General features: G+C 33.0%; 2 protein-coding genes across 2 annotated transcripts; one reads left to right on the forward strand and one right to left on the reverse strand.

Annotated features, from left to right (window-relative positions):
* The first annotated feature begins 10259 nt into the window (after nt 1–10259).
* LOC115949590 lies at nt 10260–11565 on the forward strand. Its single transcript, XM_031066872.1, has 4 exons — nt 10260–10721; nt 10848–10898; nt 10981–11114; nt 11229–11565. Exons 1-4 carry the CDS (start codon nt 10365–10367, stop codon nt 11275–11277), a joined length of 591 nt encoding a protein of 196 aa, XP_030922732.1. The 5' UTR covers nt 10260–10364; the 3' UTR covers nt 11278–11565.
* Nucleotides 11566–12045: 480 nt separating this feature from the next.
* LOC115949591 (1,4-dihydroxy-2-naphthoyl-CoA thioesterase 1) lies at nt 12046–14753 on the reverse strand. Its single transcript, XM_031066873.1, has 3 exons — nt 14353–14753; nt 14074–14265; nt 12046–12402 (listed from the first exon to the last, which is right to left on the reverse strand). Exons 1-3 carry the CDS (start codon nt 14479–14481, stop codon nt 12250–12252), a joined length of 474 nt encoding a protein of 157 aa, XP_030922733.1. The 5' UTR covers nt 14482–14753; the 3' UTR covers nt 12046–12249.
* Nucleotides 14754–22019: the final 7266 nt, after the last annotated feature.

Below are 22019 nucleotides of genomic sequence, written 5' to 3' on the forward strand. Positions count from 1 at the left end.
CTTTCAGCGTAGTTGGGAAAGCCCTACACATGATCTCGTCTGCCACTTCTTGAAGGTGCATCAGGGTCTTAAATGACTCCAAATAATCTAGGGGATCCTTTGATCCGTCGTAGCTCTCCACCTGGGGCATGCAAAACTTTGGTGGAAGGGGGAACGAAGTGACAGTTGCGATGAATGGAGAATTAGTTTGATGGACCAAGTCATTGAGGTCGCTCAACATCCGTCCTCTGAGGGCGTTCATCATGAAGTCCATCAATTCCTTCATCATCTGCATCTTTGCAACCGTGTAAGGAGGAGCCGTATCTGTGGCGGATGGATGGCTTGTGTCCTGTCACTCTGGTCTACTTAGGGCATTGCTACCTTTCGACCCTTCTTGGTCCCTTCTCTCAGCACTGGTGCCTTCTTGGTCCTCCCTTTGAGTGTTTAGCCCCACGTTCTTTTGGTGCAACTACTCTTCTAGATCATGGTTCTACTTGGTGAGGCGTTTTACGGTAATAGCGAGAGTTTGAACCTGTCTCTCAAGGGTGGCGGTGCGTGGTTCGTCTCCTTGAACATTGTTGGTGGTCACTATCGAGTGAGTGAGCACCATGCAACTCTTCATCTAGAAAGCAGTAGTATGGCTTTCTTCCTATCCCGTTTCCCACAGATGACACCAACTAATGATGCAGAAAATCATCAGTAAGTCACAAAGTTCTCACGCACTCAAGACAACACTTGCACAACACATAACAAGAAGACCTTAGGAGAGTACCAGTGTGGTACAAAGACCCTTTGAAGATTAAGTTAGAAAGCTTCTCACAACCCTAGTGTGCCAAAGTTGGGGTGAATTATGCGTACTGTGGTTTGAGAGTGCTTTGGGGTTTTTATAGTAATGTAGAACCGACCTTTTCCTTTCTTGGGGAAGAGGAATTTTTCCTTATAAAAAGGATCCTCACATATTTTATGGGATCCTTTCCATATAGCGATTTTATTGATTAAGGTTAATCGTGAGGTGCAAGATATTTCATTTTGAAGTTTCTTGAGGACTACTTAAACCATGGGGATGCCACGTGACCTTACCACCATCCACTCTGTATTTGTTGGCTTTCTGATCCATCCACCATGTTGGGTCCGTCCTCTTGTGTACAGGCCCTCAGTCTTCTTCCCTCATCTTGATCACGAGCCAAAAGTACTGTTGCTCGTGGCTGGTTCAGTAGAATGAGACTGTCTACCTCCATTTTACCCTTTTCAATAGCAATAGGCTACCTATTTAGATAATCTTAATTTTTTGGCAAAAGAACATTAATTTAGCCATTAAACAATAAGCTACTGGCTTTGCATTTTGGTATACCAATACATATAATTGAAGTTAAACACTTAAACTTAACTTTCCAAAAGAAGCGTAAAAAATTCTAAAAATTTCTATGCATATCCAACATCTTCAGGAGGTAATTCAATGTCAACTATGTTGGTTAAGCTAGTACCCTGATGCAAGGGAATGCCGACATCAAATTCTTTGTTCTCAAGATTGATCGTATTTATATGCACCTCAAGATTCATGTAATGCTCATTGACTTTACAGGACACAGGAACTTTCTTAGGCTTGGCCCTGGCATTGTTATTCTTCCCAGCATTTGATAGTCCTGAATCCTTCTCAGTTTTACCATCATTTTCTTGGAGAGGACTTCACTATCCATTTTTGTTTGTTTTAACTTCTTTTCAGAGATCTCACAAACTTTATGCTTTTTGGGCTAGGATTACCTTGAAAGGTGTGGGATGATCACACTATAATATTGGTGGCTTGGCACATCTTAGTTTCACTATTTGATGCTGCTGATAGACATGTTTCCCGTGTGAGAATAAAGGGGTGTACATTAAGGAAGGTTTTGGAGTCCTTTAAGGCCTAAAGTAAAAAAGTCTAAGTGGCACAAAATATGGGAAAGTGTTTGTTTGATATGAAGGTTGTTTTGGCAGTGCGTGGATAATGAGTCTTTTTAATAAGGTCCTATCAAAAAGAAGTTCAACTTGCAACTTGCAAATTAGAATGCAGTAATTCCTAAAAGGACACGTGCAATAGTCAAGTTTTTGAGGTTGTGATATATTAGCCTTTTAAAATAAGTTATGTATGTTTTATTATTATGTGGTATCATTACTTTTGAAATCTATTTGTTATTTTTTTTACATGATTCACATTTTTAATATATTTACAGTCTCTACAATATTATGTCTAATATCTTTATGTAATATAACATGCTGGTGGTAAATACAATTTGGTTTTAAATTGAAATAGAGAGGAATTAAACTCTTATATTTAGTTATTTGAGGATACACCACCGCATACCCTTAATGCAATAGTCACTCCACAAGTATAAGTGCTTGAGGGGTGTAGGAGGTAAGGACCGGGGTTCAAGTCTCCAAGAGAGAGCTTCACACACATATACACTTAGATTAGGTTAGAGTAGAAATTCTATCTTGTATTTAAAAAAAAAAATGTTATTTGAGGATACAGCTTTATTTTAACATTTTTTTTTTTAATATAATGAATACATTGAATATTTAGTGGAAGACATGAAATAAATGAAATTGAAAAAAAAAAAAAAAAAAAAAAAGCCATAGCAAAAAGACATGGTATTGGGACATTTGCCCAATATGTGCAAATAAAAAACTGTTGGAAGGATCTTCAGCCTAAAACAGTTGCGGCTTTGAGAGATGATAAACTATTTGGTTATGTATTAAAAAGGCTAGTGTACCCAGCTGGTCCAATAGTAACACAATCAGGTAACTCGTCCAAGAATGGCTTGCTGTTTGATTGGCTAAACAAGCAACCAAATGATTCTGTGGTGTATGTGTCGTTTGGGAGTGGTGCAACACTGTCACACGAGCAAATGACTGAGCTATTTGCGTCATTTTTTTATCTAGAAAAATGTATATTTTGTTATTATTTAATGGCTGTTACAATTCTAATGTCACATCATTTGAAGGTTCATCTTAATTTTTATTTATTTTTAATTAAAAAAATTGGTAGCATTCCCGTGCATCGCACGGGTTAGCGACTAGTTAATATTACAATCTCTCTCTCTATCTCTCTCTCTCTCTCCTTATTAAATTCTTTCCATACCTTTTTTTTTTTTTTTCCTTTTTCTTTCTATCCGTAGAGCATAATATCATTTTTTTTCTTTCCAACCGTTAAAGAGCACTATATAATTTTGGTGTGGGCAGAAACTTCAGTACAAATCCATTTGCAAGAAATTCAAATGGTACTAGATAAGTTAAGAGACATAATAAGTACAAATCTATTTGCAAGAAATTCAAATGATCTAATCATGGCTATCCCTGAACTTGATTTTTTTGTTTTTTGAGAAATTGTTAGGAATTCAAATACTAATAGTACTTGCTTCTTTAAATTTTATTTTGTTCTTTTTATTAATTTGTTTTATCCAAACGAACATGCTCTCAGTTATCAACTAACCAAGACGCTAAAAAATAATAAACAAGAACTCATAATAGCCACACCACTGTAAACAAGAAAATCCGTAACAACGAAACCACTTCTAAGTTCTAACGTTAACTTGTAGGAGAAAATAATAAAAAATGGACAACAACTTGTTGGAGAAAATAATGAAAATTGGACACCTACTTGAAACTAACTTCTCCATAGCACTTTCTCAAAAAATAAAAAATAAAAAATAAAAATAAAAATAAAAAATCTCCATTGCATCAGGTAGCCACACTGATTTTCAAATTAAGTAGAAATGTATGAGGAATTGTAAAGAAAAAGTTTCTCCAAAAAAAAAAAAAAATTCAAAGAAAAAGGAAAGAATGAATTAATAAAGAGAGAAAGAGAGACAAGAGAAATATTTAATGAGGAGAGAGATAATGTGAAAACTATTAATTAGGTAAGTATTTAATGATATAATAAATAAATATGTCTTCTTTTTTAACCGTTTGATCTTTGGGAAATCTATAACTTAAAAAATGTGAAACTCTTGTGGAGTTACATCAAATGCAACTCTTGTGGAAATATATGGGTTCAAATTACACCTAATGTAACTTCAAAAGAATTACACATTTTTAAGACCATAGATTTTTCTTGGATCTAATGGTTAGAAAATACTCTTGCTATGTCATAATTATTCCCTAGAAATTAGTGGTTGGCATTACTCTTCCTAAAAAAAAAAAACCAGCATTGAGCTCTCCCATCTCCATTGTCATCGTTTTCTCCTTTCTCTATCACACACCTTTTTGGTTCTATGCACTTTAAGCCTCAACCATTGATTTCTAACACCATTGTTTCAAGGTACTGGAATTAGTGCTATAACAGCATTTTTTTAAGAATCACTCATGGCCGAAGTTACAATTATTTTAGAGAACAATTGTTGTGGCTGAGTTTTTCTAATATATTCATGACCAATTTCATTTGAGGTCTGCCAAAATAATAGGTCTAAGGGTGAAAATAATTAGAAAAACACTCATGGTTGAGTCTTTCTAAAACACCCTATGTGATAATGTAATCATCTCTTTCACTTAGCTTATCATAATAATTATTTTGAAATTATTATTTCAAAAAGCAAGGATTACAAGGTCAAAAAAGCAGTAGGAACTAGGAATGGAGTTGGCCAAGATTGGTTTTGCAATATGAGAAGCCAGATCTACAGAGAAAATTCTTCAATTCAATGAACCTATTTATGAAAGAGACTAATGATGAAAAAAAAAAAAAAAAAAACGACCACAAAGAGTCTTCGTAGCAAGACAGGTAACCAATCTGACTTGGTGGTGCTCTACCGTCAACATAATACATGGTGGCTCCCCAAAATCATCTATACTCTAGGAGGAGAGAGAGGAGAAAGAACATACTACTCTTTTTTGGAGGAAAGACTGGTATGGAATGCCATAAATAAAGAGATGCTAATCAAATATCAGTATTAATGAGTTATTTTTTTCACCATTTGATTTAGTTAAATCTAATGGTTTAGAAAATGTGTAACTTGAACCCATCTCTCTCTCTCTCTCTCTCTCTCTCTCTATATATATATATATATATATATATAGAGAGAGAGAGAGAGAGAGAGAGAGAGAGAGAGAGAGAGAGAGAGAGAGAGAGAGAGAGAGAGAGTTTCGACTTATAACTTTCACTTTTGATGATTGTGCTCTTTATTATTAGATCAAGAAACCAATCAATTTTTTGTGTAAGTAAGTGAATATTGAACCTCAAATCTCTTATTCAACCATCAAAACTTTACCAGTTGTGATTAGTTATACTAATAAGTCATATTGTAAGACTCCTCAAGTTCAATAATTACGAACTCTTTCCCCTCAACGCATTCACATAATAATAATAATGGGTAGTGGTATTAGCAATCTATGTGAGACGAGTGAGTATGTATTTATTATACTCAAAGGATATTTTATAATTTTTCACTTTGTAAAACTAATGTTGTAAAATTTGTAAAATCCCTAAGCTCCCTCTCCAAATTTTATTATGAAAATTCTAAAAGGACTACAAACTTCATTACAAAAATATTACAAACTAATGATGCAATGATTGTAGTGCTCCATTTGTTTCGACATTAATGTTTTCTAAAAAATGAGTCGTTTTAAAAAATAAGTATTTTTTTTTTTAAATTATCTCATTTTTCTATGTTTTGTAGTCTTTTTTGGAAAACAATATTATTTTCCTATATTTGGTAGTGGCCTTAAAAATGAAATAGATTTGTTTTCAATAGTTCCCATATTGTCTCTCAACTTTCTTTATTTAGCATAACATGAGATAAAGTTGTTTTCTGAAAAAAATTTAGCAGAAGATAATCTGACTCTAAAAGATAAGTTATATTTTTAATAATATTTTTCGTTCACTTATGATAGTTTTCTCATGACATGTTTTTTCTGATGTTGGCAAACATGGAAAAACGCAAAACATTATCTTCACAATGTTAATGTCACATCAACAACAATAGAATTTTTCAACCCACACCCAACCTTAAGAAAACCACACAACTCAAAGGCACCAAGACAGAGCTCTTTCGATCTGAGTAAAGGGTTAGTTGAAGATGGGTGCACACTTTTGAAACCAAATCATTTTAGGTGGAGTGACAAGTTTCCTATCTAGAAATCCAACTCCAACTAACCCGTTCAACTCTTTGCCATTCGTTTGTAACTTCTTGTCACTCCTTGTTGTTCAAGATTTATCAAATGCGGTGAAGATCTTGCCAAATACAGTGCAGATTTCCCATTATTCGGGGTGCTCTCTACTAAGTTGGTGAGATCTAGAAAATATGCTGAGATCTCCAACAAAATTTACTGAGAACTCAAGATATCTACCACGCGCTGCCATCAACTTGGAGGCTAGCGGGTTCGATTGATCTGATTGCTGACAAACCGACAACTTGTTTGTCAACAACTCATAGAATCATGATCAGCATCGGCTAGGAGTTTTGTTGTCCTAAGAGCATCCACATCTGTCCGTTTATAGTCTTCTAAAATAGAAAAAAGTACAAATTTTACACATTTTGAACCAAAAAACACTCATATCAGTCCATTTAAAAACGTGTAAAGTCTTCCAAAATTTTCAATGAGCTACAGTACCCGTGTAAATTTACACGGGCACTATAGCATATGTATTTAATTTTTTAATAGTTTTTTCTCTCTCCTCTCTACCTGACTATCACCCCCTCCCTCTCAGGCGCTATGCGTTCTCTCTTTCTCTCACAAAAAACCCACTCCATCCTTTCATCCTCAGTTCTCTCTCCCTCTCTCACATCTCTCTCTCTCTCGTTCAAAGCATGCCACCGGAGTTGGGTTGGATTCAGCGTGGTAACGGTATGGTCACAACGTGGCGAGATCGGCGCGTGACGTGTGGCGTGGTCTCAACGGTGGCGGTGTGGGTTTGGGTTGATGATCGATGGCAGCGACGTGGGGAGGTCTCGATTGTGGTTTAATTTGAGTTTATGGTGTGGGTTGGTCTTGGTTTGTGTGAGTTTGCTTGGTCTGGGTTGATTTGGGTTGTGGGTTGATCTGGGTATGTGTGGAGGCATGGAGGCATGGAGACGATGGCAGTGAGGCGTGGAGACAACGCCAGTGGAGGCATGGAGATCAACTTCAGATTGGTTCTGATGGATTCTGAACTTCTGATGTTGATTTTTCTTTGATTTTGGGTGGAGATCGGGTGGCTTCTGATGGAGTTTTGATCGGCGTGTCTGGAGATCGATTTTTGATTTAATGGCTTTTGGTTTCTGATGATGGTGGTTGGGTGGTGATGGTGGCTGGGGATCTGTGAGAGAGAGAGGGGCAGTGAGGGAGTGAATAATAAAAAATTGTAAAATAATGAATATTTTATTGAATAAATGTGTAGAATAGATAAACTGATTTGGGTGTTTTGTAAAAGTGAATGTGTAAAATAGTAAAAGTAGGTTTTTTTCGTGTAAAATAGATAGAAAATTTAAACGGACTGATGTGGATGCTCTAATCCAATCGGGTTGAGTAACGGGTTAGTGGGGAATCCAACTAAACCTAACCTGTGAACACCCTAACACCATAATGGTTGAATTTATTATTTATTTTTTTGTGCTGTACTTAAAATTGACACATCAGTTTATATAGTTTATATAATGAAATTTGTAGTATTTTTAAGGTTACTCTGTTGTGCTTTGCTGACATTAAATTTTAAACTAAAGGATTGGAGGTGGGTAGAAGATATATACAGAAATAGGAATAAAAAAAGATGAAAAGATAAAGATAAAAATATCCTCGTAATCGTATTAAAACCTTATTTTTTTCTACTTATAATTTGGCAATTCGTGTAACTTTTTTAAATCATTACCTAAATGGTTAGAAAATTTTCCATTAAAATAGTTTGGTGGAAATTTTATAAGAAAAAATTAATTGTGATTTGTTATGTGAAGTTACTAATTCAAATTCTGTATGATGTCAAAATAACAATTGCGATGGTCTAATTAAAACAACTTCTTCGTTGTTCTTTGCTGATCACCAATGATTCTTTGCCCTATTGATATCTCTATCTTATAATGCCGAAATTATTTAGAGTATTTAGTGTATTACACAAAAAGATGAGAAATCTGATTTGATCGTTGTCATATTCACTTAACAAAAAAGAAAGTTACAACAGGTTTTACACAAATAGACAAATCATGACTTCATAAGTTGCTATAGGTTCTTTTACATTTGATAATTGATATGGAACATCCTGATAAAGTTTTAATATAGAGTAAATTTCATTAACCTGTATTATTGAAAAAATAATACAGTGACAAAATATTTGTTTTAGTTAAAGTATTAAAAATTCCATAAAGGTCTCATCTGACATCTCTTATTCAAATTTTGTGAATAATGAGAAATAAGAATATTAGTGGCGAAATGATTGGGAGTTCGGTCATAAAATGAGAAATTATTTAATACACTCAATGGACAACATCCTCATCTCACATTAATATAGGTTTTATGTAAGGTTTTACATGTGGGATTTACCTTTATATAAGTAAAGAGTATAATACACCTGCCGAACAAAATAATTTCATTGGGCAAAATGACATAAGCAAATTGTATTAAGACCTAATCTGTCATTTTACTATATGTTATTGATAGTTATTTAGAGCCATTGCATCAGTCTTTGTAAAATTTGATGTCTATTTTAGCATAAAAACCCACTTTTTTTTTTTTTTTTACACAATCACTTTTACAAAACACTTACATCAGATTATCTATTATACATTCTATTTGATTTAAATATATATATATATATATATATTTTTTTTACTTCATACTTTATGAGTATTCTCTTCACGTTCATTCTCATATTTTCCTCAAAAAAGTAAAAACTTCTCTCTCATCTCTTAGCTCTCTTCTCTCTTCACCATCACAAAGCTAAACCTCCATGGCTGGAGCTCCATGGCCATGGCCGAACCTCACATAACCACCACAAAGGCCAAAACTCACATAAATTAAACCCCCTATCTTTCTTGCTCTCTAAACCCGAATTCCACCTAGCCTAGACCACCATGGTTGAACACCATGGGTTCAGCCAATCAACCACCACAAACAAAAGGCTTTTAACTTTGGGTTCTCTCTTGGGTTTGGGGACTTGGTGGTTTGTTTGGTTTTTGGTGTTCTGAGTTGTGGGTGTAGTTTGATTTGGGTTTTGGGGTTTGAGAAAGGTGGGATTTTTGGCTTGGGTCTGGTGGCTGGACGGTGGTGGATGGTTGACCAATTTTGTATTGTTTAGAGGAAGAGAAAGTGAGTGAGATGGAGATGAAGATGAAGATGGAGAAAGAAGAGATTTTGGGGAAAAGAGAAAAGAAGAAGTCTGATTAGGCTTGTCCACGAGTTAGGATGGGCTTGGTTTGTGCCCAACCAAGATTCGACCCAACCACTTCAAGTCTTCAAAATCTAGACTCGCCACCGACCCATAAGATAAGCTTGTTTGGGTAAGTCAGATATTGATTGGTGTTGGTTAGACGTAGGGCAGAAGAAAATAGCCAAATCGTGTCGAAAATGGGTGAAATTCAAGCGAAACTGGTCAAAATTTGCCAAATTTGGCCAACATATGGCTAAATCTAGCGAGATTTCTAAAAGAACTCACCAAATCTATAAGAGATCTCGATGAGATTTGGTCGGATCTGTCGAGATCTCACCGAATCTCAACATATCTAGCAATAAATGATCGGAAATTCTTCATACTTGCGAAAATTGGTGTGTTTCCGACATAGGCCATTCAAATTGATTTGAATCGGATTTTGAAGAGTAGACTCATCAACCGACCCACTAGTCTCAGTTGTAGGAGGCTGAGACCCGCTACCAACCATCACCAATGTCAAGTCGGCCAGTTTTCAAGTATAGATTGGATGGTTGCATCGAGTTGGTCAATTACGGGTTCCAGTGGACAACCCTAGGTTTGATAAGGAGTTGAGAGGAAAAAAAAAAAAAAAAAAAAGAAGTAGAAAATCATATACACAGCTACAGTAACTATGTATATTTACAGAGTTACTGTAGCAATTGTGTATATTTACAAACTTATATACCCATTGTGTAAATTTGACCACTTTTTGTTGTATACACACATTGATGTGATTGCTCTTAGTTACATAATAACACACACCAATAGAAATTCATGATTCAAATCAACCTCTCACTTGTAATAATCGAACCATACAATAATTGTAAGTTCCTCTTGTTTTGTAACCCTCTATTTTCGTTATAAAATCTTGTTGTTTGGCAAAAAATAATAATAAATTAAGTAGTAATCTTAAACAAATAAAAGGAGAAGTACAAAGTAACTAACATCTAACATAACAATACGCACATAAACGAGAGAAATAGTGAAATTATTCAGGAAAGGAAAGAGGCAAAAGAAAGTGGTGGCGAAACTCGAAACGATGGAAAAAGCTCTGGTCAATCATAATTGTAAGTGGGGGCAAAGGCAATTGTTCTCTCTGCCTCTTTGGAATCCCCTGACAGTGGCAGTGAAGCTAAAACCAGGGAGGCAGAAGCAGAAGCCTATCGGATTAGTTGCTCAGAGAAATGCATCTGTGTCTGTGTCTGTGTCTGTGGCAGGAAATGGCTCAAATTCCACACTGCGGCGGCCGCCGGATTTTAATTTACCAAATTGGAATTCCTTCCCATCCACTCTCACTCTCACACTCACTACTCAGCCTCTGCCCGTTCAACAACAACTCCTCCTCAAACCCTCTCCACTATTGGCTCTTTTTTCTCTCCTTTTTGTCCTCTCCATGGTTACTCTTTTTTTCTTTTTCTTTTTTTCCTTTCTTTTTCTTTATGACTTTTAACCTAATATTAATTACCCACTAAATTTTTTTACTTTGTTAATTAATTTTTAAATTTTCTTTTGGATATTGCAGGCCCTTGGCTCTATTTTGTCCTTGGCTATACTTTCCATTCCTATCATGAATGTAAGTTTCATTGTTTTTGTTTATTACTAGTACTATTTGCGTATGTGTTAGTTACTAGTGGAGTATTATTGTATTTGTTCAGGCTTTTACAAGATTAGCAGCTTCTATGGATAAATTGTCCAAAGTTGTCTCTGAGGAGGTACCAGGTACCTTGTCTTCTCTAAAACTTTCTGGGTTGGAGATTAACGAGTTGACCCAACAACTTGACAAGCTCAGGTACTGTGAGACTTAACCCTCTTGCTTGAGTTGCTTCACATTTTGAATTTGTTGCTTGTGTGTGCCAAAGCCTAATTAATAATTACATTCGTTTTCTGCTTCTGGGTTTTCAAGGCAAATAGTTTCTGGAACTCGTTACCGAAAGAAAGAAAGAAACAAATAAGCCCAGTTACTTTGGAAGGAGAAACTGAGACTAGAACTACTTCCCTTGAAGAGGATTAAGCCATGGCTGAGATATGATAATTGAAGAATGTGGAAGATCAATGAATCTTTTGCTTAAAGTGTAGAGGCATTGAGGGCATTCCCAGTCCATCTTATTGTACATTTTATAAGTTGAAATTAGCATCATGTAGATTACATTTGCAGGCAACTGTCTCTACTTTTATTTTGAACCTATGCACTATGGTAGAAAAGCTTTTTGAAGTAGTTGTGATACCTCTAATTATGTGCAGATTGTATTGGATAAGTGTGTGTTGCGCAATCGTACACTGAGTCTCATGTCAAATATTTATTAAGTCGCTTTAGGCTATATACAAGAAGGCCCCAATTGTAACTTAGCACATTTGGGGTATAACTTTGATGTGCTTAGTGGCAATCGTACACTGAGTCTCATGTCAAATATTTATTAAGTCGATTTAGGCTATATACAAGGAGGCCCCAATTGTAACTTAGCACATTTGGGGGTATAACTTTGATGTGCTTAGTGGCTATTCCTTTTAGAGTACCTCTTTTGAGTGTAGAAATTGTGGTTGCTAAGGGAAAGAAAATTGCCAAATCAGAATAGTGAAAAGGTTCAATTAAGCACCATCAGTATTTATGTGCAAAATAATGTGTTACCTCTCTTTTCTTTCACCATAAATCATGTGACACAACTTGCTAAAGTGGTAGATTGTAACTTGTAAGCAATAGTGAATGGACAATCACTTTCAAATAGACTCACCAATGAGATCATTTTTATTTGCCTAGACATTTTTGTGGCAAAAGTTATGTTCCCATATCAAATTTTGTTTCTTTCATACACACAGTTAGGTATTTTCAGGAAATTATTGATTTTATTAGTGCTTTAACTTCACTTGAGTATTTAAATGTCCAGTGTGCAGAATCATGCAAATATAGTACATGTACAGCTGCTGGTTCACAATTTTGCATACTTCTTGAGTTTTTCACCGGCTTCTTTTGCATGCTCTGGCACTGCCATGTTACTTAGAAGAGTAACCCTAGATGATGATACCAAAGATTTGCTCTGTGAGTTTGAAGGATCAATCTTCCAGAGTCGCACTTCCCACACCTGCTCAAAATTTGATAGTATCCACCCATTTGAAAAATAAGACTTATTAGTATTAAGTTATATACATGTATACTCCAAGAATGTAATTAATTTCATTTACTAAAAATAATGTAAAGGGGGAAAATAATGCTATTATGCTTCCCTTAACTATGCTTTACCCTATATTTGTTTCTTAAAAAAAAAAAAGAATGGATAATTGTCTCACATTGCTTAAGAGAGTGTGTTGTGTGTAATATAACTTGCTCCATCCTCCTTTAAAAGTTATCATGGCTTTTGAGTGGAGTTGTGGTATGCTTTTATACTAGAACTCCTTTTCCTCTCCCTTGTGTGTGTGTGTGTGTGTTTGTTTCTCAAAAAAAAAAAATTTGATAATTGTCCCACATTGCTTAAGAGAGCGTGTTGTGTGTAGTATAACTTGTCTTACCCTCCCTTAAAAGTTACCATGGCTTTTGAGTGGAGTTGTGATGTGTCTTTGGGTTGAAACTCCTTTCCCTCTCCCCTGTATATGTGTGTGTATTTGTTTCTCAAAAAAAAAAACTATGATTTACCCAAACCAGAATTTTATTATTATCTTGTGTTTTAGTAAATGAAATAAAGAGAAGTGAGTGTTTCGAAAAGTTAAAAAAAAAAAAATATATATATATATATATATATAATGAATGAAGAGTGATATTTAAATGAAGTATGATTTATAATAGGGAATTTGATGTAAGCGTTTTCAAAAGTGATTAACTAAAATAGGAAACGTAGGTTATTAAGCTTAAATAGAGAGACAAATTTAGAGAATTCGATGTGAATGCTCAATGCTCTCATGTAAAAGAAGGAAACATTGCTCCAAGAAGATTGAATAACTTTCCAAATAATGAAAATGGATGATATGGATATGAATAAATGAAAATTAAAGTAGCTAGTGTTTTAGAAAGGTTTGACTTACCTCCAATATTTTTTTAACTAAAATCTCCTTTTGTTTTAATGAGAAATTGATACATTACCCACTAACTAAATAAAATGTGGAGATTAAAACTCACTACCACTTATCATTGTGAATATAAAAAAAATAAAAATAAAAATAAAAATCTCTAATTAAAAAAAGTACTAGAGGTAAACCAAACCCATTTTAAAATGACATCTAGTAGTAAAGAAAATTCTAATTTGGGCCCCTATATTGAAATGTATCCACAATTAAAAGATGGATAAATTATAGATGTCACTTTGAGGTATACCCACATATGAATCTTTATTTATTTTTTGACACTTACATCTTTTGGTTAGTTCCATTAGGCATTTTTGTTAATTTTAGGAAATTTAAGAGATAAAGAATTGAAGACAAAGATATTCTACCTTTCTCTCTTCAATTTTTTTTTCTTTCAATCATCATTTGAGTTTTGTGTCTATTCACTCCCAACAAATTCTTAGAACAGAACAGTTTTTTCTTCAATTAATCTTATAAAATATACATCACAAAGTGAATAGTAACTAGTAAGGTCACAACATATAAAGTAAAGTATAATAATAATAATAAACGATAGATGATACATCATAACATAATTCAGAAAAAGTCAACTCTGGCTATGGGAAACAAGAAGAGTGTTTGGAAGGAAAGGTTGTACGAGTATATGGTCCTGCCAGAGAGCCTATATGTTTGTGTACGAACTAGAGACTCTGACTGACCTGGATGGTTTTGCCTACATTAATAGGGGTGGCCTCAGCAAACACAAGGTCACCAAGCTCAGCACGCTTCACATGGTTGATGCTAAGATGAATACCGGCCACTCTCTGATAACCAGAAGCCATGTGAGCTCCCATGCTTGCTAGTGCCTCTGATATCAGTGCCGATACACCTCCATGTAACACCTTGAATGGCTGTACTTTTTTTCCCATATGTTATTAAATCAAATTATGCAAAGTTAATGAATGAATTGAACTGGGTTTGATTGTGTTTGACCAAACCTGACAACATTTGTGTGTAATAGGAAGGCGGCCGGTGACTTTTTGAGGAGACAGTTCTTCAATCTCGAATCCAATCGCATGAAGCGGAGCATCCAAAACTGCTGTCTTGGTAGATGATGTTTCTGCCATATGAAATCTTTGATCTGTTTCCTTCTTATTGTTTCTGTGTCATGAAATCATTTTCTCATCCTATCTCTATAAAGAACTGGGACTTCTTCTTGTTGCTTTTTCTTGGGTTTGTGAATTTTGAGGTGATGACCTTTTTCTTGTTTTTGGTCTTTTGTTTTTGGTCCTTTGTGGTGCGTGGCTGTTTCTCAATAGGTCATTGTATATTATTGGATAGGATAGGTTGGTAGGTGGGAGCGTGACGGAGTGACCGATATAGAACAAGTTGTTTGGTGGGCTTAGCCTTTAGCTTTGCTTAGGCACAAAAGTCACAAGGGAAGAGAGATAGATAGGTGAAAGGGATGAGGAGGTAGATAGATCATAGATCATGGATTTGTCATGTATCAATTGTATAAAATACAAATTCCTGACAAGAAAATATGTTCACACAAATTTTTTATTTTTTTAAGAAAGTTTCAACATATGGTATTCACTTCTAATAATAACTCTTTCTGATAATAACTCTTTATCATCAGACTAAGACACCGATCAATTTTTGATGTAGGCGGAGATTGAACTCTAGATCTCTTATACAACCATCAGAGACTTTACCAGTTGAGTTAACTGGAACCCACATGTTCACACAACTTTATAACACAATTTTTGTAAAGTGGTAAAGAAAAAGCAAAAAAGTCTAGAAACACACTATTAATTTGTTTTGATAATGTGTTAGTTAGATCATTCACATGAATCAGTTGGTGCAAAAATTTTTGTCTATTTTAGTATAAGAACCTACTTTTTTATTTTATATACTCACTTTTTAAAACACCCCGCATTAGATTATCTATTTTACACTACATTATATTAAAATATCAAATTTTCTTAATTTTTTTAATTGTTTATCTTTCTTTACACACAATATCCATTATCCACTCTTTTCTTTCGGCCTCGGGATTCATAAAGCAAGAATAAAAAACTATATGCAAATTAAATAATGTCAATGTAAATTTACACGATTACTATAACAATTTTGCAATTATAATTTCTATCTTGACTGATGTGAGTGATTTTGGGGATTGAATATGTAAAATTGATATATTTTTTCCATTTTACATTAATTTGTGCAAATGCTCTTATGTAATGCAATCATATATTAACAAAACTATTGTGTAATGTCATGTTTATGCACAGGTACAATTAAAAAAAATCACAATTATATAGGTCAAATTATACATTTTTTTGGAAGAGATTCAAATTATATATGGTATTAATTTACATATTTTTTAAAACCATACATTTTAAATATTGTAGGGACCCAATTTGTAACGACCCCAAGACAATATTGGGCTCGTACGTAAAGAGGCCTACACAATATCATTTGTAGAGAGTGGGCTTGAAAGGTATGACCTGGGCATAGGTGAGCGATTTGGTCGTAGTTCCTACGGGAAATACTGCATGGGCGGGTTTGGCTTCACAAGCTAAACCCTCCATTAGCAAGAGTTGTAATACTTCAGCTTTTTTTCCGGCCCCCCTCACCAGCTTTGTTTCTTCTCCTTTTATACTGGTGTTCCATTCTCCTTTTTGCGTCCACATGTTAATTTTACTTTTTGGGGTGCAGGCCTGTCCAGTCGACCCATACCTATAGTGGTTGAGGGTTGCTGGAAAAGCGCATGAGCATGGGCATGGGTTTGAGTATGGGCTTGTCAGACGCAGAATTCCGTGTTACTGTGTTGGCGGCTTTTTCCCTTGCCCTGCCCCTACACTCAGTTTGCTCCTTTCTTTGGGCATTTAGTGAAGTGCCGAGCAGGAGGTCGTCCTCGGCAACGGCTCTCCTCGGCTTGGGCCGTGGACCCTAAGATAAACTGAGCCTGGGCCAGGGCCACAATTTCTTTGGCCCCACAAATATGTAATGATTTCTCATTAATTATATATATGATTTAAAATTTAAGTGGATTTAGACTCTTCAGTTTTTACACCCAATAATTCAGATGCCACAAAAGTTTAAAAATTAGATAGATACATGGTGCAAAATTGGACTTCAATTGAAATCCAATAAGAATCTAGTTAAATTTGGACTCTTCCATTTTTACACTCAATAATTCACTTGACACACAAATTAAAAATTAGATAGAACACGTGGCGCAAAATTGAGAATACAATTGAAATCTAATTGAATTTTCTATGAGTTTTGGCTTTTAATATATAATAGTGTGCACGGGCACAATTAAAAATAATCACAATTATATGGTTCAAATTATAAATGGTATTAGCTTACAATTTTTTTAAACCATACATTTTTAAAATATGTAATGGTTTCTAATTATATATATATGATTTAGAATTTAATTAGTTTTAAACTTTTCGATTTTTACACTCAATAATTCACTTACCACAAAAATTAAAAACTTAGATGGACATGTGGTGAAAAATTGAACTTCAATTGAAATTCAATTTAGAATCTAGTTGGATTTAGACTGTTCGATTTTTATACTCAATATTTCATTTGACACAAAATTAAAAATTAAATGGGACAAGTAGCACAAAATTGAGAATCTAGTTAAAAATATAATTGATTTTTTCCTAATTTTGGCTATTAATATATGTGTGTCAAAATATAGACGAGTGTGTCTTTATAGAAAGAATCGATAAAAAGTAATTTGAAAATTAATAATATATATATATATATATATATATATATATATTTTAAAGAGTTTCAATTTATAGTGTCCGCTCTTGATGATAGTTCTTTATTCTCAGACCAAAACACTAATCAATTTTTGGTGTAGGTCAGTTTTTGGTATAGGTGAAGATTAAACCTCAGATCTCTTATTCAACCATCAGACACCAATTAGTTTTTGGTGTAGATCAATTTTCGGTGTAGGCTAGAATTAAACCCCATATCTCTTATTCAATCATCAAAGATTTTACCAATTGAACTAATTAAAATTGTCCCACTTGATAATAATCAATTACTATTGTTACATGCATAAATTAGATGGTGACAAAAGGGTAGTTGTATTAGGAGACTTTTTTTTTTTTTTACTTTCTTTGTGGCTCATTATTGGACACGATATGGGGATGAAGTGGGCAAACCATTTCTCTTTCCTTTTTCTCTTTCTCTCTCATCTCTTAACTTCACAACTTCTTTTCTTAAAAAATAAATTTATAATTGGGTAGCATTTGTTCTGTTCATACAACAAAATTAAGTATACTAAAATCATGAGTTTCAATTAACTCAACTGGTAAAATCAATCAATCATCAATATTCATTTAATATCATATACTATATAATAAAAATTGGGATTAGAAGTCGTGGCCAAGTGGCTTCACCAAATTATAGAAATTTTATTAAATTTTTAGATTTTAAAAAAACTAAAAAGGAATAGTATATTATCAGGACTCTAATTCATGTCTAAAAAAAAAATACTATAGAAAATTAGGACTCTAATTTATTTTTATCTCTAAAAAAAAATACTGCTTCATGTAAGAATTTTTTTTTTTTTGGTATTAATTTTAATGTAAACAAAAAAAAAAAATCTAATATCAATCTAGCTAATAAATATAAATTCTTTTTGTTGTTATCTTCTCCTCCTATAATTTCTAAGTTGATTAAAAACTTTAATTTGATTACAATCCAAACTCTTCATCCAATCTCTTCCTTCACTTTTTTATTCTTTGGATAAACACTAAAATTTAATATAGAATTATGATTAATGTTCATGTAGAGTTCTAACTAATTGATACACATGAGGCCCAGGCTACATTAATTGATATAGATGACACCTTTTTATCTAAAAAAATTTAGATTAGGTGCTTGAAATATTTAAAAAAAAAAATTGTAAATAAATCATCTTTAGATAACTTTAAAAAATAAGTTATATTGAGTTTTACTTCTTCTTCTTCATTAGATAACTTTAAAAAATAAGTTATATTGAGTTTTACTTCTTCTTCTTCATTAGATAACTTTAAAATTCTAAACTAATTATAACTTATTTTTTTTAAATCTATCCTATTTCCTTATTAGCATCATTCACATTTACTTACTTACCTCTTCTTCTTCTTCTTCTTCTTCTTATTTATTTTTATTATTATTATTACTAACGTTTATGTCATTGTTGTCAACATTTTTTTTTCATTCAATCTATATGACATTTTTATTTTGTGGATAAAACATATATCCTAAATTAACTCTTCTTCTCTTATAATTCCTGGAGTGATTAGAAATCTAACTTCCTTACAATTGAAAATTTTCTATATATATTCTATTTTTCCGTGTATTCTTATATATTCTTAGGCATAACAACTGCTTCTTCTTTTCTCTCCCCCACTATTATTAATAATTCTCATTCTTTTATAATTTCTATGTTGTTTAGAAATCTAACTCTCTTTTGTTTTGTTTGTTTGTTTTTTTTTTTTTTTTTTCTTCTTATTACTTAGGCAATTTGATGTTTGTGAAATCCATAGTAGAAGTTTTTATCAAACCTACCATCCAAAGTATTACAAGTATGTATTTATCTTCTTTGTTTTTGTTTTTTTTTCTAGTAATGGAGGACAAGTATGTATCTCATGCAAGCATACATGAATTTAAATTGCCTTTCAATATTTTGAATGCTTTAATAGGATTTTTTTATATAATTTCTTTAAACAAAATGAAATTTATTTTTCAAATTGGATTTATTCATGTTGTTACCTTTTTCATATCTTATTTTATATTTATATTTTGAATATTATCACTTAATACTTATTTATGTAAAGTACGCATAGTATTATGTATTGGTTTGCAACATTAATTAATATTTCTTGCTAATTATTAGTATAATTTTTTGTTCCCAATAAATTTTCATTAATCATTTTTTTTGGTTTTTTTTTTTTTTTTTTTTAGAATCAGGCCTGACCGACCAGGCCGAGAAAAAGATCATTTTATTACTGGAATATCAGATACAAAAAACCGATAAGTATCCGAAGGAACGGAGTTCATCCAAACTAAAGTAGGAAAAGACAATCTCGCTCGTCGTGCTAAAACATTACCTTGCTGACGTGTGTGGGAGAAAGAATAGTACTGAAACATACTGACTGAAGACACAATGTCTTTTAACTAAATGACCCACCACTAGGTGTTGAAATCACTGCTTTTTGATAGCTAAAATAGCCTCTTCAGAGTCCCCTTCCAAAATTGAGCCATTGAAACCAAGCTCATGGACAAACAGAACCGCCCGCCTTGCTGCAATTATTTCCAGTGCTACAATGGATGAGGGCAGAGGAATAATCTCAGACAAAGCTGCCAGGACTTCATCGGAGGAATTACGCACCACGGCTCCAATTCCTGCTAATCCCAAGTCTTCAAAAATCGCGCCATTAAAGTTCGTTTTCAACAGACCTACATCAGGTGGCTTCCAAATGACTTTCCTCGGCAGCTTCTTTGATGCAGGTTTCGCACAATGCTGCTGAAAGTCCGCTAGGTGCTGCTGTGCTAACTCTGGGATCTTCTCAAGGGATGCAACTACCTCATTAACTCTGATTTTGTTGCGCCAATTCCAAATGAACCAGCAAACCATGATAAAACCTTCAGCTCCACAAGGATTCTACAGTGCCAACCTGAAAAGATCAACAAAAAATAAAGTTTGATTTGTTGCACTCCGTAACTTATCAAAGTTAATACCCCAGGCCCCCTTCACCTTCTCACAGCCCCATAAAATTTTGGAACTTTAATTCCTGAATTTTCATAATCTTTAAAAAGTCATCATTCTTCCAATATCAATTTTTTTTGTGCATTGATTATTTTTACTCTTGAGCCATCACTATAAAATAGGGTTTTTTTCCTTTGCAATTATCGAACTCATTTGACTAAAATAGTAAAATCAAAGTGAAATGAGCTATTTTTTTAAAGCGGTCATAGACTCATATGCAACTTTACAATCTATATGGTTTTATTTTTTTTTTTTTTCAATTTAATTTTCTTCTTGATTTGTTTTTTTCAGGTTTGTCATAAAAGATTTCAAGCATATCCTAAGAAAGGTTTGTAATCATATGTAGATTCATTAAATGCAAAATTCATATGCAAATAGTTTGATACATGCAACTAAAAATAATATTATAACACAACTAATAAAAATTATTTATTTATTAATTATTCATAAGAATTATTTATTTTGTTATAATAATTATTAAAATATAATAATTATCTTTACATATATTCTATAAATTTTATCATAATACTGTGAAACGCACGGGCCTTTAACTAGTTCAATATAAAAGCAGAGACCTTATGTGGGAGAACATGAAATTATGCCATGTGGCACTCTCTTTGACAAGGAGTTTGTTCACATAAATTCTTTACTTAAGTGCCACATCAAAGATAAAGACTAATTAAAATTCAAAATATAATTCCCATAAAAAATTATTCAAAAGATAAGAACTCTTTATTTTCTTAGATTCATTGTATCAAGACATTTCTCAAGTGCCACATTATAGATAAGGACTAATTAAAATTTAAAAGATAAGAACTCTCTATTTTCTTGAGTTCATTGTTTCAAGACTTTCTTCTCTCTCACAAAGTACAAAACTTTTCGTGTTTCCACTCACCCTTTTCACCTCTTGCACTTCTGCTACTTTATATACACTTTACACATAGTCTTTCATCTTCATGCCATAGGTTAGGTGCTTTTTGATTTTGTTTTAGCCCTCACAATTTCTTGGTTTCTTTGTCATTTTTTTTACTACTATTTAGTCTGGTATTGATATGATCCTCGACCAAAAAAGTAAAAAAAACAATGATTATTTTGAAGTTTTCTTTGTTGTGAATCAAGATCATTTCAACTTTAGTTGCAACCTCAAGTTTAGTTGCAGCTGTTCAGGAATAGTGTGAAACGATGTACAAATCACAATCATATTGTTAGTTCTCTCCATCAAAACTACAATTAGGTAGTTCTTCACATAATTTTTATGTTCTTTCTCATGCATCTTTCACGTATAATACTTATCCACCTATATTTTTTTTATTACTTTTGTTGGTGCTATAAATTATAGTTGTTGTGGTTTGTTAGGATTAGTTTCAAAAGATTTAATTTGTTGTTACGGTTTTGATGTACAATTGTAAGTTAATTAGCATGCTTTACTTCTCTATATAAAAACAAAGCTCATGTGTAAAATTAATAATACAAGATTAGTTCTCCCATTTTTAGCTTATACTTTTCTTGAATTTTAGCATTCTCTTTTTTTCTTTTTCTTTTTTTCTTTTTTTAAGGATATAAAAGCCATATTAGAGGCAATTAAATATTGATAAATGGAAATTTTTTTAGCCCATTTTTCTTTGTTTGATTACATTCTCTTTATGTTGGTACACAAATAATTTTGTTTCATTTAGATTATAAACTTTTTCAAAAATGAATTTGTTAATATATATCCTAAAGGTACACATTAACCGGACCCTATAAATAATACAAAAAAAAGTCTTACTACTAACTGTTTCCTTAAGTTTATCAAAAAAATAAAATAAAATAGAATAACTGATTCCTTAACAAACTAACTGTACTATTCCATCAAAATAAAAATAAAAATAAAAA

The sequence above is a fragment of the Quercus lobata genome, chromosome 6, assembly GCF_001633185.2.
Source record: "Quercus lobata isolate SW786 chromosome 6, ValleyOak3.0 Primary Assembly, whole genome shotgun sequence".
Classification (NCBI taxonomy): Eukaryota; Viridiplantae; Streptophyta; class Magnoliopsida; order Fagales; family Fagaceae; genus Quercus; species Quercus lobata.